Source organism: Nicotiana tomentosiformis, chromosome 2 (genome assembly GCF_000390325.3).
Source record: "Nicotiana tomentosiformis chromosome 2, ASM39032v3, whole genome shotgun sequence".
Taxonomy (NCBI): Eukaryota; Viridiplantae; Streptophyta; class Magnoliopsida; order Solanales; family Solanaceae; genus Nicotiana; species Nicotiana tomentosiformis.
Window position 1 is genome coordinate 132,180,389 of NC_090813.1, and position 14,284 is coordinate 132,194,672.

The 14,284-nt window shown below is 42.1% G+C and overlaps 1 protein-coding gene across 1 annotated transcript; it reads left to right on the forward strand.

The window, feature by feature from the left end:
• The first annotated feature begins 7,414 nt into the window (after positions 1–7,414).
• LOC138905631 (uncharacterized) lies at positions 7,415–8,179 on the forward strand. The gene has a single exon (XM_070194151.1). It carries the CDS (start codon positions 7,415–7,417, stop codon positions 8,177–8,179), a length of 765 nt encoding a protein of 254 aa, XP_070050252.1.
• Positions 8,180–14,284: the final 6,105 nt, after the last annotated feature.

The window sequence follows — 14,284 nt, forward strand, 5'->3', positions numbered from 1 at the left end:
CCTGCGGAATTTCCCTCGCAGGTGCGTAAATGACTTAAGGGACTGGGTCCGCATCTGCGAGCAAGTGGTCGCACCTGTGTGTGCGCACATGCGGACAAAGTCCGCTTCTACGATTCTCCCTTCCATCTCAGTCTCCGCATCTGTGGAGCTTTGCGCGCGTCTACGGGCTAGCAGATGCGGAAAAGTCTTCGCACCTGTGAGCCTGGCCATCTCCTCAACTCCCGCTTCTGTGCTCTTTCATCCGCACGTGTGAGTACGCACCTGCGGTCTCCCCACCGCAGGTGCGAAACCATTAGATAACAGAAGGCTTCAGCCATTTGCCTAAGTCCAAATTTAAACCGTTAAGCATTTGAAACACCCCCGAGTCCCCCGGGACCTCAACCAAATATACCAACAAGTCCTAAAACATCATACGAACTTAGTCGAGCCCTCAAAACACGTCAAACAACAACGAAAACACGAATCGTCCTCCAATCCAAACTTAATGAACTTCGAAATTTCCAAATTCTACAAATGATGCCGAATTATACCAAACTACGTCCGATTGACCTCAAATTTTGCACACAAGTCATATCCAACATTACGGACTTACTCCAACTTCCTGGATCAGAATCCGACGCCGATATCAAAATGTCAACCCCCGGTCAAACTTCTCACAAATTCGATTTTCCCCATTTCAAGCCTAAATTAGCTACAAACTTCAAATTCACAGTCCGGACACTCTCCTAAGTTCAAAATTACCCAACGGAGCTAACAAAACCGACATATCTCTATTCCGGAGTCGTCTTCACATAGTTCCGACTACGGTCAAAATCCTAAGACTTAAGCTTCTGTTTTAGGGACTAAGTATCCCAAAACATTCCAAAACCAAAAACAAGACCTCCCGGCAAATCACATAAGCAGAAACAGATACGGAAAAAATAGTAAATAAGGGATCAGAGCTAGTACACTCAAAACGACCGACCGGGTCGTTACAGAAACCATACAAACGAAGGGAATGCTAACATACTATCTAGACACTTATTTAACTTTTCAAATATCAACTATAAATTATGTTAAACCAGGTACTAGACATGTTAACTATTTAAAAGAAAAAATGATAAAAGTATTATCAAAAGAATTAAATTTAGGCTGCAACAAAACAACTTGTAAAGATCATTTGATTTTTATTTTCAAATCTCTTACATGTAAAATGATAAATTCCTTACTTTTAACATAAAACTAAGAAAATTGGTACCATATCTATTCTAAGTGGCGCATCCAAGTAATGATTCTACCCTTTTCCTGTATTGGAGTTTGAAGTTATAATTGAACAGTTGAGATCATTTGTTTAGAAATGAATTAGCCAGTATTAACTTTATTATGCCTCTGCACGTGCAAAGCTCTGAAGTTGGCAAACAAAGAATTACTCTAAGAAATGGGAATAATGTAAGAAAGATTGTGGTCAAATAATGTCAACTTAAAGAAATAAAGACTTATATAAACCTTCTCTGCCACACAATGGCAATAGTCCATCGTGCGCTCTGGTCCAAAAGACTGAAGTGTTATTTAATTTAGCTAATTTTCAGCGTCGATATAAACATAACTTAGTTAATTCTTTTTGTTGTGTACCTCTGCAAGTATTTTTGTGAAGATTCCGCAACTTTTGTAGTGGAGCGTAATAGATTTATAGTACATGTTTTGTTTCAGAAACAGAGAATTCTTTTTGGGATAAAAAGGGATATGAATTGGTGTAAATGTACACTATCGATAAACTGTTATAATGCTTATATTTTTCTTTTAACCAGCTAGCTAAATTTTCTAAGCATATTTATGTCCCACAAGTATAAAGATGTTCCGCTTAAAGTTTTAGTTGAAATGATAGCATGCAGAGACTCGGGACTGCTAATTAATAGGAATATAGTCAGGATTTATAAAGTATTTGAAAAATAATCACAACTTAAAAATATAATAAAGTAGTTGAAAATAATCCACATAAACTGTAGAAAATTTTCCTGGAATTTGAAGTGCCAAATTTAAAACTTAAATATTTTGCCGGCCAAATATAAAATCAAATAAGCATAAAATTTTATGAATATAAATTGACATTGTAAAACAAAGAGTTCACATGATAATGTTAGGTTTAGGCTTATAATAGCTTAAAATAGAGTGAATGGAAAATGAAGGGGAAAAAAATGAAAATTTTAAATTTTTCTATTTGACAAAGGGACAGTGTCCCATATTGGAGGAAGAAAAGAGTTTTGACGGGTTTATATATAATTGCACTACTAGCTCTTAAAGAGTTGAGAAGAAGGCAAGACTTGCGCCGTCGTCATCGCCGCTCGCTCGCTCGCTTGGTTTCAGATTTGAATTTGGATTTGGTCAAATGATTTGATTGATTGATTAATTTTTTGGACCAAATTTATTTGTTAATATTAAGATTACCGTAATATTATTTTGATCCAAATTAGTCATTTTGTAATGCTAAATTGATTTTCCCATTAAAATTTAGATTTGGCTGTTTGCATAAATGACCGTTTTATAGAACATCCATGTTGAATTGTAGCCTTTAAATGAAGAGTTGCAACTCTTCGGCAATACCCAACTTTTAGGCTATAAATACATGATCTTTCCTATAGATTTTCCTTACAAAAATTCGGATTTCTCCTTCTTCCTTCTGCATTGTTTTAACAAAAAGAAAACAACAGTAAGTATGATTTTTTACTGATCTTTGAGTTCATTGGTCACTGGGGTTTGAAGTACCGCTACACCAGTGATGGTATTTCGTTCTATCATGGGAGAAAATAATCATATACTCGGGTACCTAGAGGGAATTAAGCTCCTTAAGGAAGCACTGTGAATTCAGTGGGCTCGGATAAATTTTTTGTTTCTTCTACATTTCTGATTTTTACTTTATTTATGTTTTTGAATATATTTTCGAATACATAATACTAACATATAAGTCACAACCTTACTGTATATTTTTTAATTTTAGAAGAGTCATACATACTTTTTGTAACATAAGCCCCCTACTTCATGAATTTATAAAATAAAATTAGAATTTTATATTTGGCGAAACATAAAAAATATAGTACTAAACTATCTCTCATAAAGAATAGGCCTAAAAAGTTTAGTAAAATTTTCATGTGGTGTTCAATTTTATACCACCCATTGAATTTGTAATCACTTTTTTAAAAAAAAACATTAATTGATACCCAATTTTTGAATAACTTCAATTTCATACACTTTTCTCTTCTTCTTCTTCTTCTTCCCCCTCCTCCTCCTCCTCCTCCTCCTCCTCCTCCTATTCTTCTTCTTCTTCTTCTTCTTCTTCTTCTTCTTCTTCTTCTTCTTCTTCCTTTTCCTCCTCCTCCTCTTCTTCTTCTTCTTCTTCTTCTTCTTCTTCTTCTTCTTCTTCTTCTTCTTCTTCTTCTTCTTCTTCCTCCTCCTCCTCCTCCTCCTCTTCTTCTTCTTCTTCTTCTTCTTCTTCTTCTTAATTGTAGAATGAGTTTGTTAAATTTGTTGTTGTTTTAATAATTTGATGATTAATATTTATTCATTATGATATTTGCTTGGCTCTGGATCTTTGAAAAAGTCCTCGATACGGCGAAGGTGAATTTAGGTATCTTCAAAAGCTTAACCAAAGAGAGGTGCATCGCGGTATACTTTTTTCTTTTCTTCGGTTGGTTATGATTCCTAAGTCGGGGTGCTTATAAACCTCTCTTTATTTCTGGCAGGCATGCCTTGCAAGTCTCGTATGGTGGCGATTTTGATAAGTCTTTTTGATATGCCACTTGGATCTCACTCTCCTGAAGTGCTATCCTAAGTGTGTACTAGTTCATCACCGATGAGTGATTTCTGATCACGATATTTGAAAGTTATATTTTAAATTTCGGCTCATTTGGAGTAAATTTGGGCATTGAATCATGTATTGGATTGTTGAAATTTGAAGAACAAGTTTATGTTTCAGAGCTTAAGATTTGAATTCTCAAGCTACATTCAATAGATTGAACTACTTAAGATTCTGTAACGACCCGGCCGGTCGTTTTGAAAGTATTAGCCCCAAACCCCTAATTATTGCTCCCTCTATTTCATTTTTGGGTTTCGTAACTTGCTAGGAGGATTTATTTTTGGTTTCGGAGTGAAATGGGACACATAGTCCCTAAAATAGAAGTTTAAGTCGTAGGAATCAACCGTAGTTTGAATTTTGTGAAGACGACTCAGGAATAGAGTTCCGATGGTTCTAGTAGCTCTAGGATGATTTTGGTTATAGGAGCGGGTTCAGATGTTGAATTGGAGGTCCGTAAGTCATTTTAGCGTCAATTGACGAAAGTTGGAAAATGGGATGATTTTTGGAAAGTTTGATCAGGAGTGGACTTTTTGATATCGGGATCGGATTCTGATTTCAGAAGTTGGAGTAGGTACGTAATATCAATTATGTCTTATGTGCAAAATTTGAGGTCAATCGGACTTGATTTGATATATTTCGGCATCAGATGTAGAAGTTTGAAGTTTTAGAGTTGATTAGGCTTGAATAGATGCGCAATTCGTATTTTTAGCATTGTTTGATGTGATCTAAAGCTTCGACTAAGTCCGTATAATATTTTAGGACTTGTTGGTAAGTTTGGTTGAGGTCCCGGGGCCTCGGGTGGATTCCGGATGGTTAACAGATCAAATTTGAACTTGTGAGAATGGCTGAGGGCATCAGTTCTAGTGTAATCGCACCTACGCAAGATTGACCGCAGGTGCGAGCCCGCAGAAGCGAGCAAGTGGGTGAAGATACGGGGCTGTGGGAAGTGGCTAGTGGTCGCAAATGCAACGTAAAGGCCGCGGAAGCGGAGTCACTTCTGCGGAAGAGTGATCATAGAAGCGGACGAGTGCTTGGGAGGCCTGTTCGCAGAAGCGGACATGTTTGCGCAGATGCGCACCGCAGAAGCGAATTTCGGACCGCAGAAGCGGAAGTTCCACAGATGCGGAAGAGTTGACCACAGGAGCGAGCGAACCGAAGATGCGGGTATGTTGTTGTTTTTGCGACGCCGCAGATGCGGCTAAGTGTTTGCCGAAGCGAAAGTGCTTGACAGAACACTTAAATACAAGGGTTCGCGAATTTTGCCTCATTTTAAAATATTTTTAGCTCGAGTTTTGGCGATTCTTGAGAGCATTTTCGAGGGATTTCTTGAGGTTAGTATCTTGTACTTATTTTTGATCAATAACCTTGTTTCCCCATTAATTTTTCCACCTAGATTGTATGTGTTTAAGGTGGAATTTGGGAGTTAGAGGCTAGGGATTTGGAGAGTTAAATTTGGGGATTTGGGTTGCGACTTGGTATTGAAATTTGGTAATTTTGGTATGGGTGAACTCGATATCGAATGGGTGTTCGTATTTTGTGACTTTTACCCGATTACGAGACGTGGGCCGGAGTCGACATTTTGGGGTAATTTTTCGATTCTTTGCTAAAGTCTTAGATTTATGATTCAAATTAGTTTCTTGTAGTTGTATTCATGTTATGTAATTGCTTTTGGCTAGATTTGGGCCATACAGAGTCGGAAAATCGAGGGAAAGGCATCCTTATCGATTGATTGAGCGAGATTTGAGGTAAGTAACTTGTCTAACCTTGTGTGGGGGAAATTCCCTTAGGATTTGGTACTGTTATAACTATTTATGATATGTGAGCGCCGTGTACGCGAGGTGACGAGTGCGTACATGGGCTTATTGTGGAAATTCATGTTCTTGATGAGTAGATTTTTTTTTAAATTCCTTAACCGAGTTGCCTTAGCATTTGTAGCAGTCATATTTAGCCTAGTATTGCATGTCTATATGTCTTAATCTTACTTGAAATTCGTGCAACATCCTTAGTTGAATTACCTGTTTTCTCGATTATTGTATTCGATTTTTAACTATAGGATTCCTTGCCATAAATTCGTGGTTCCATAATTTATGAGTTGCATATTTACTTTGGGACTACGAGGCGATACCTCGAGAGATCCCCCCGCTTGCATATTTACTTTGGGACTACGAGGCAATAAATTGGGAGATTCCCCTATCTTGCATATTTACTTTGGGACTACGAGGCGGTACCTCGAGAAACCCCCATGTCTTGCATATTTACTTTGGGACTACGAGGCGGTACCCTGCCTTGCATATTTACTTTGGGACTATGAGGCGGTACCTCGGGAGATTCCTCTGTCGAGCATTTACTTTTGGGTTACGAGGCGATACCTCGGGAGTGCCCCTATTGTTTACCTCTATTTACTGTGCTGATATTTTCTAAAACTTCTCATTGTTTAAATTCTCAGTCATTTCAAATTATTATTATATCTTTTGCCTTACTTATCTTTTAAACTAGTAGGGCCATGACTTGACCTCGTCACTACTATACCTAGGTTAGACTTGGCACTTACTGGATACCGTTGTGGTGTACTCATACTACACTTCTGTATATCATTTTATGCAGATTTAGGTTCTTCCCACCATACCAGATACCAGTGAGTTGGACTGCACGTGGAGATTTCAAGGTATATCTACCAGCGTCAGAAGCAGGTTTAGTAGAGTCTCGCAGTTCGGTACAGAGACGTTTGTACTTATCTTCGGGAGGCTATGGAGCTATTAGGAAAAGCTTCACTTCTTTAATTCCTTATCGTGCGGGATTTTGACTTTGCATTCTAAATTTCTGTCTTTCTATTCTCTTAAAGATGGTGAGGACACGTACAGCTGGATCATATGACCAGACGCCCGTGCCCCCTGCTAGAGCCGCGGGAGGCTGGGGCCGGGGTAGAGGCCAGGGACGTCTACGTGGTGCAACCAGAGCACCCGCACGAGCTACTACAGAGGAGCCACCAGTAGCTCCAGTTGGAGGGCAGGCACCTGAGACGCCTGTTACTGCTCCAGCCTTCCAGGAGACTCTAGCCTAGTTTCCGAGCATGTTCAGTACCTTGGCTCATGCGGGATTGATACCACTTGCTCCTACCACATCTCAGGCCGGGGGAGGAGCACAGACTCCCGTCGCCGGTACCCCAGAGCAGCGGGTTCAGGTTTACCAGGTTCTAGAGATCATACCGATGCAGCCGGTAGCTCCAGTACAGCCCGAGGTTAGGGCAACAGTTTCTGAGGTGGAGCAGCTCAGACTCGAGAGGTACAAAATGTACCACCCTCCTACTTTCAGTGGCTTGGCATCAGAGGATGCCCAGGTTTTCTTGAGGAGTGCCACCATATCCTCCGTACTATGGGTGTCGCAGAGACTAGTGGGGTTTCTTTCACTATGTTCAAGCTTAGAGGAGCGGCCTATCAGAGGTGGCGCGCATACGAGTTGGATAGTACGGCTGAGGCAGCTTCACTCACTTGGACTCAGTTCTCAAATATGTTCTTGAGGGAGTATGTTCCCCAGAGTCTCATAGATGCTTGGCGCCCAGAGTTTAAGTAGTTGTGCCAGGGTGCTATGACCGTGTCAGAGTATGCAGTTAGATTCGGTGATTTGGCCAGGCATGCACCAGCCTTTGTTGCTACTGTCCGAGAGCGAGTTCGTCGGTTTATTGAGGGGCTCAACCCCAGCATCAGATTGAGCATGGCCCGAGAGTTGGAGATGGATATTGCGTACCAGCAGGTAGTAGGGATTACTAGGAGGTTGGAGGGTATGCTAAATCGGGATAAAGAGGAGAGAGAGGGCAAGAGGTCTGAAGAGTCTGGCACTTACAGTGGTACTCTTGCCCCAGCGGCAGCTCGTCAGGGCAGGGGTTATATGGGTCTCCTTGTCCATTCAGTACTTCTAGCCACCAGCGGTGCTCCGGCCACTACTAGGCCCCATGATCCTTATTATGCACCGCCAGTGTCTAGTATGCCTCCAGTACGGGGTGCTTTCAGTGGTCAGTCCAATCGATCAGGCCCGAGCCAGTTGCAACAGCCACATCCTCCGAGAGCTTGTTTTGAGTGTGGTGATACTCGTCATGTGGTAAGGGATTGCCCTAGATTTAAAAGGGGTATGCCTCTACAGATTTCTCAGGCACCGCGTGCTCCACTACCAACTACCAGCCCACCTGCACAACCAACTAGAGGTAGAGGTCGGACAGGTAGAGGTCGCCCTAGAGGGGGAGGCCAGACCATATATTATGCCCTTCCTGCTAGGATGGAGGCGATTGCATCAAATTCTGTTATCACAGGTATTGTTCAGTCTTTCATAGAGATACATCAGTTTTATTTGATCTAGGCTCCACTTATTCCTATGTGTCATCTTATTTTGCCCCGTATTTGGGTGTACCCCGTGATTCTCTAAGTTCACCTATTTATGTATCTACACCCGTGGGTGATTCTATTGTTGTTGACCATGTGTATCGGCTGTGTTTGATTGTTCTTAGCGATTTTGAGACCAGAGCCGATTTATTATTACTCAGTATGGTGGATTTCGAAATTATTTTGGGCATGGACTGGTTGTCGCCCTATCATGCTATCCTTGATTATCATTCCAAGATGGTGACGTTGGCTATGCCAGGTCTACCGCGGCTAGGTGGAGAGGTACCTTAGATCACGTTCCTAGCTGGGTTGTCTCATTTCTTAAAGCTCAACGAATGGTTGAGAATGGGTGTGATGCGTATCTGGCCTATGTGAGGGATGCTAGTGTTGATACTCCGACCGTCGAGTCTGTTCCGGTAGTGAGGGACTATTCAAATGTATTCCCGATAGATTTTCCAGGCATGCCGCCCGACAGAGATATTGACTTTAGCATTGATTTGTTACCGGGCACTCAACCCCTTTCTATTCTACCTTATCGTATGGCCCCAGCAGAGTTAAAAGAATTAAAGGAACAATTGCAAGAGTTGCTCAATAAGGACTTCATTCAGCCCAGTGCGTCGCATTGGGGTGCTCCTGTCTTGTTTGTAAAGAAGAAGGATGGTTCTATGCAAATGAGTATCGATTATCGCCAGTTGAACAAGGTTACAGTGAAGAACATGTATCCATTGCCACATATTGATGACCTATTTGATCAACTTCAGGGTGCCAGAGTGTTCTCTAAGATCGACTTGCGTTCAGGCTATCATCAGTTGAAGATTCGGGATCTAGATATCCCGAAGACTGCTTTCAAGACTCGGTATAGTCATTACGATTTCCTTGTGATGTCTTTTGGGCTGACCAACGCCCCAACAATATTCATGCAGTTGATGAACAGTGTATTTCAACCCTATCTTGACTCCTTCGTCATTGTGTTTATTGACGATATTTTGGTGTACTCCTGGAGTCGGGAGGATCATGAGCAGCACCTGAGGACTGTGCTTCAGACCTTGAGAGAGAAGAAGTTATATGCAAAATTTTTGAAGTGAATTCTGGCTAGATTCAGTGGTATTTTTGGGTTATGTAGTATCGAGTGAGGGGATCAAGGTATACCCAAAGAAGATTGAAGCAGTGCAGAGTTGGCCTAGACCATCCTCAGCTATGGAGATCCGAAGTTTTCTTGGCTTGGCGGGGTATTACCGTTGATTTTTAAAGGGGTTTTCGTCTATTGTAGCACCTATGACCAGATTGACCCAGAAGAGTGCTCTATTTAGGTGGACCGAGGATTGTGAGGAGAGCTTTCAAAAGCTCAAGACTGCTTTGACTACATCCCCAGTGTTAGTGTTGCCTACTAGATCGGGGTCCTATACGATGTATTATGATGCGTCACGCATTGGTCTCAGCTCGGTATTGATGCAGGATGGTAGGGTGATTGCCTACGTGTCTAGACAGTTGATGGTGCATGAGAAGAACTATCCTATCCATGACCTTGAGTTAGCAGTTATTGTTCATGCCTTGAAGATTTGGCAGCACTATTTGTGAGGTTTTCACCGACCATCGGAGTTTACAACATCTGTTTAAATAGAAGGATCTTAACTTGTGACATCAAAGATGGTTGGAGTTGCTTAAGGATTATGACATCAGTATTCTCTATCATCCCGGGAAGGCCAATGTGGTGGCCGATGCCTTGAGTCGCAAGGCGAAGAGTTTGGGAAGTTTAGCATATCTACCAGTAGCAGAGATGCTTTTAGCCTTGGATGTTCAGGCCTTGGCCAGCTAGTTTGTTAGATTGGATATTTCTAAGCTGAGCCGAGTTTTGGCTTGTGTGGTTTCTCAGTCTTCTCTTTATGATCGTATTAGGGAGCGTCAGTACGATGACCCCCATCTGCTTGTTCTTAAGGACACGCGTCAGCACGGCGATGCCAAGAAAGTCACTATTGGGGATGACGGTGTATTACGGATGCAGGGCAGGCTATGTGTGCCTAACGTAGATGGTTTGTGTGAGTTGATTCTCCAGGAGGCTCACAGCTCGCGGTACTCCATTCATCTAGGTGCCGCAAAGATGTATTAGGATTTTAAGCAGCACTATTTGTGGAGGCAGATGAAGAAGAACATAGTGGAATATGTAGCTCGTTGCCTAAATTATCAGCAGGTGAAGTATGAGCATCGACTACCGGATGGATTGCTTCAGAAGTTAGAGATTCCAGAGTGGAAATGGGAGCGGATCACTATGGATTTCGTTGTTGGGCTCCCACAGACTCAGAGGAAGTTCGATGCAGTTTGGGTGATTATGGATAGATTGGCCAAGTCAGCTCATTTCATTCCTATGGTTACTACTTATTCTTCGGAGCAGCTGGCTCAGGTTTACATCCGCGAGATTGTTAAGCTTCATGGCATACCAGTATCTATCATCTCTGACCGGGGTATGCAGTTTACATCACGGTTTTGGAGAGTCGTACAACGTGAGTTGGGTACTCGTGTGGAGTTGAGTACAACATTTCACCCTCAGACAGACGGAATGTCCGAGCGCACTATTCAGATATTGGAGGATATGTTTTGTACGTGTGTGATTGATTTTAGGGGTGCTTGGGATCAGTTACTACACTTGTGGAGTTTGCCTACAACAACAGTTATCAATCGAGCATTCAGATGGCGCCGTATGAGTCTTTGTATGGTAGATGGTGCCGGTCTCCAGTGGGTTGGTTCGAGCCAGGGGAGGCTAGGCTATTGGGTGCAGATGGTTCAGGATGCCTTGGAGAAAGTTAAATTGATTCAGAATCGACTTCGTGCAGCCCAGTCTAGACAGAAGAGTTATGAGGATTGGAAGGTTCGTGACGTTCTATACAATTCTTCCAGTATTCCATATTTCTATGCTTCAGAAGTATCACGACGATCCGTCTTATGTGTTAGACTTCAGCTTAGTCCAGTTGGACAAGGATCTATCTTATGTTGAGATGCCGGTGGACATTTTGGACAGGCAGGTCCGAAGGTTGAGGTCAAAGAACATCGCGTTAGTGAAGGTACAGTGGAGGGGTCATCCGATCGAGGAGGAGACTTGGGACCGAGCATGATATGCGCAACCATTATCCTCATTGTTTCACCGCTCCAGGTATGTCTCTATACTCGCTCGAGGACGAACGTTTGTTTTAAGAGGGGGGATGTAACGACCCGGCTAGTCGTTTTGAGAGTATTAGCCCCGAACCCCTAATTATTGCTCCCTCTATTTCATTTTTGGGTTTCGTAACTTGCCGGGAGGGTTGTTTTTGGTTTGAGAGTGAAATAGGACACATAGTCCCTAAAATAGAAGTTTAAGTTGTAGGAATCGATCGTAGTTTAAATTGTGTGAAGATGACTACGGAATAGAGTTCTGACGGTTTCAATAGTTCTGTAGGGTGATTTTGGTCTTATGAGCGTATTCGGATGTTGAATCGGAGGTTCGTAGGTCATTTTAGCGTCAATTGACGAAAGTTGGAAAATGGGATAATTTTTGGGAAGTTTGACCGGGAGTGGAATTTTTAATATCAGGGTCGGATTCTGATTCCGGAAGTTGGAGTAGGTTCGTAATATCAATTATGACTTGTGCGCAAAATTTGAGGTCAATCGAACTTGATTTGATAGGTTTCAGCGCCGGATGTAGAAGTCTGAAGTTTTAGAGTTCATTAGGCTTGAATCGATGCACAATTCATGTTTTTAGCGTTGTTTGATGTGATCTAAAGGCTCGACTAAGTCCGTATAATGTTTTAGGACTTGTTGGTAAGTTTGGTTGAGGTATCGGGGGCCTCGAGTGGATTCCGGATGGTTAACGGATCAAATTTGGACTTGTAAGAATGGTTTAGGGTACCTGCTCTGGTGTAATCGCACCTGCGCAAGATTGACCATAGGTGCGAGCCCGCAGAAGCGAGAAAGTGGGCACATATGCAGGGCTGGGGGAAGTGTCCAGTGGTTGCAGATGCGACGTGAAGGCCGCAGAAGCGGAGTTGCTTCTGCGGAAGAGTGATCACAGAAGCGGACGAGTGCTTGGGAGGCCTGTCCGCATAAGCGGACGTGTTTGCGCAGATATACACCCGCATAAGCGGATTTAGGACCGCAGAAGCGGAAGTTCTGCAGATGCAGAAGCGTTGACTGCAGGAGCGGGTGAACCGCAAATGCGGGTATGTTGTCGCTTCTGTGACGCCGCAGATGCGGCTAAGTGTCCGCAGAAGTGAAAGTGCTGGACAGAACACTTAAATACAAGGGTTCGCAATTTTTGCCTCATTTTAAAACATTTTGAGCTCGGGTTTTGGCGATTCTTGAGAGCATTTTCGAGGGATTTCTTGAGGTAAGTCTCTTGTACTTATTTTTGATCAATAACCTTGTTTCCCCATTGATTTTCCAACCTAGATTTTGGTGGCGACTTGGTATCGAATTTTGGTAATTTTGGTATGGGTAAACTCGATATCAAATGGGTATTCGTATTTTGTGGCTTTTACCTGATTATGAGACGTGGGCCCGAGTCGACCTTTTGGGATGATTTTTCGATTCTTTGCTAAAGTCATAGATTTATGATTCAAATTAGTTTCTTGTAGTTGTATTCATGTTATGTAATTTCTTTTGGCTAGATTTGGGCCATACGGAGTCGAAAAATCGAGGGAAAGGCATCCTTATCGATTAATTCAGCGAGATTTGAGGTAAGAGATTTATCTAACCTTGTGTGGGGGAACCCCTTAAGATTTGTTACTGTTGTAATAACTTATGATATGTGAGCGCCGTGTATGCGAGGTGTCGAGTGCTTACACGGGTTGATTGTTGAAATTCCTGTTCTTGATGAGTAGATTTTTTTTTAAATTCCTTAACCGAGTTGCCTTAGCATGTGTAGCTGTCATGTTTAGCCTAATATCACATGTCTACGTGTCTTAACCTTACTTGAAATTCGTGCAACATGCTTAGTTGAATTACCTATTTTCTTGATTATTGTATTCAATTTTTAACTGTAGGATTCCTTGCCATAAATTTGTGGTTCCATAATTTATGAGTTCCATATTTACTTTGGGACTACGAGGAGATACCTCAGGAGATCCCCCTGCTTGCATATTTACTTTGGGACTACGAGGCTATACCTCGGGAGATCCCCTTGTCTTGCATATTTACTTTGGGACTACGAGGCGGTACCTCGGGAGATTCCCCTGTCTTGCATATTTTCTTTGGGACTACGAGGCAGTACCTCAGGAGATCCCCTGTCTTGCATATTTTCTTTGGGACTACGAGGCGGTACCTCAGAAGATTCCCCTGTCGAGCATTTACTTTTGGGTTACGAGGCGATACCTCGGGAGTGCCCCTGTTGTTTACCTCTATTTACTGTGCTGATATTTTCTGAAACTTCTCATTGTTTCAATTCTCAGTCATTTTAAAATATTATTATATCCTCTACCTTGCTTATCTTTTAAACCAGTAGGGCCCTGACCTGACCTCGTCGCTACTCTACCGAGGTTAGGCTTGGCACTTACTGGGTACCGTTGTGGTGTACTCATACTACACTTCTGTGCATCGTTTTGTGCAGATCTAGGTTCTTCCCACCAGACCAGATACTAGTGTGTTGGATCACACGTGGAGATTTCAAGGTATATCTGCCAGCGTCTGCAGATCTCGGAGTCCCTCTCCATCCTTATTATGTTGTTTTCCCTTATTCTCTTTAAACTTGATATATAGAGACACTTAGTATTTTCTCTTAGAAACTTGTGACTTATTTCTACCGGGTTTTGGGAGTTATAATTATTTAAATTGCAGTTTCAATTTATATATCATGCGTTGAGATTTGAGTTCATATTGTTATTCAGTTTTTCCTCAAATTGTTAGGCTTACTTAGTCGTAGAGACTAGGTGCCATCACGACAACCTACAGAGGGAAATTTGGGGTCGTGACAGATTCGAATTTCTGAATTGCATTGAAGAGATTGAACTACTTATGGTTCGAATTTCTAAAGTTCCACTTGAAAGATAGAAGAACTTCATATTTGATTTCAGAAGTTGTATTGAAGAGATTGAACTACTTCAAATCCGAGCGGGTACAC

Bases quoted from the DNA above. Each gene is read 5' to 3' on its own strand.
- LOC138905631 (XM_070194151.1), top strand. From the start codon at position 7,415: ATGACCGTGTCAGAGTATGCAGTTAGATTCGGTGATTTGGCCAGGCAT.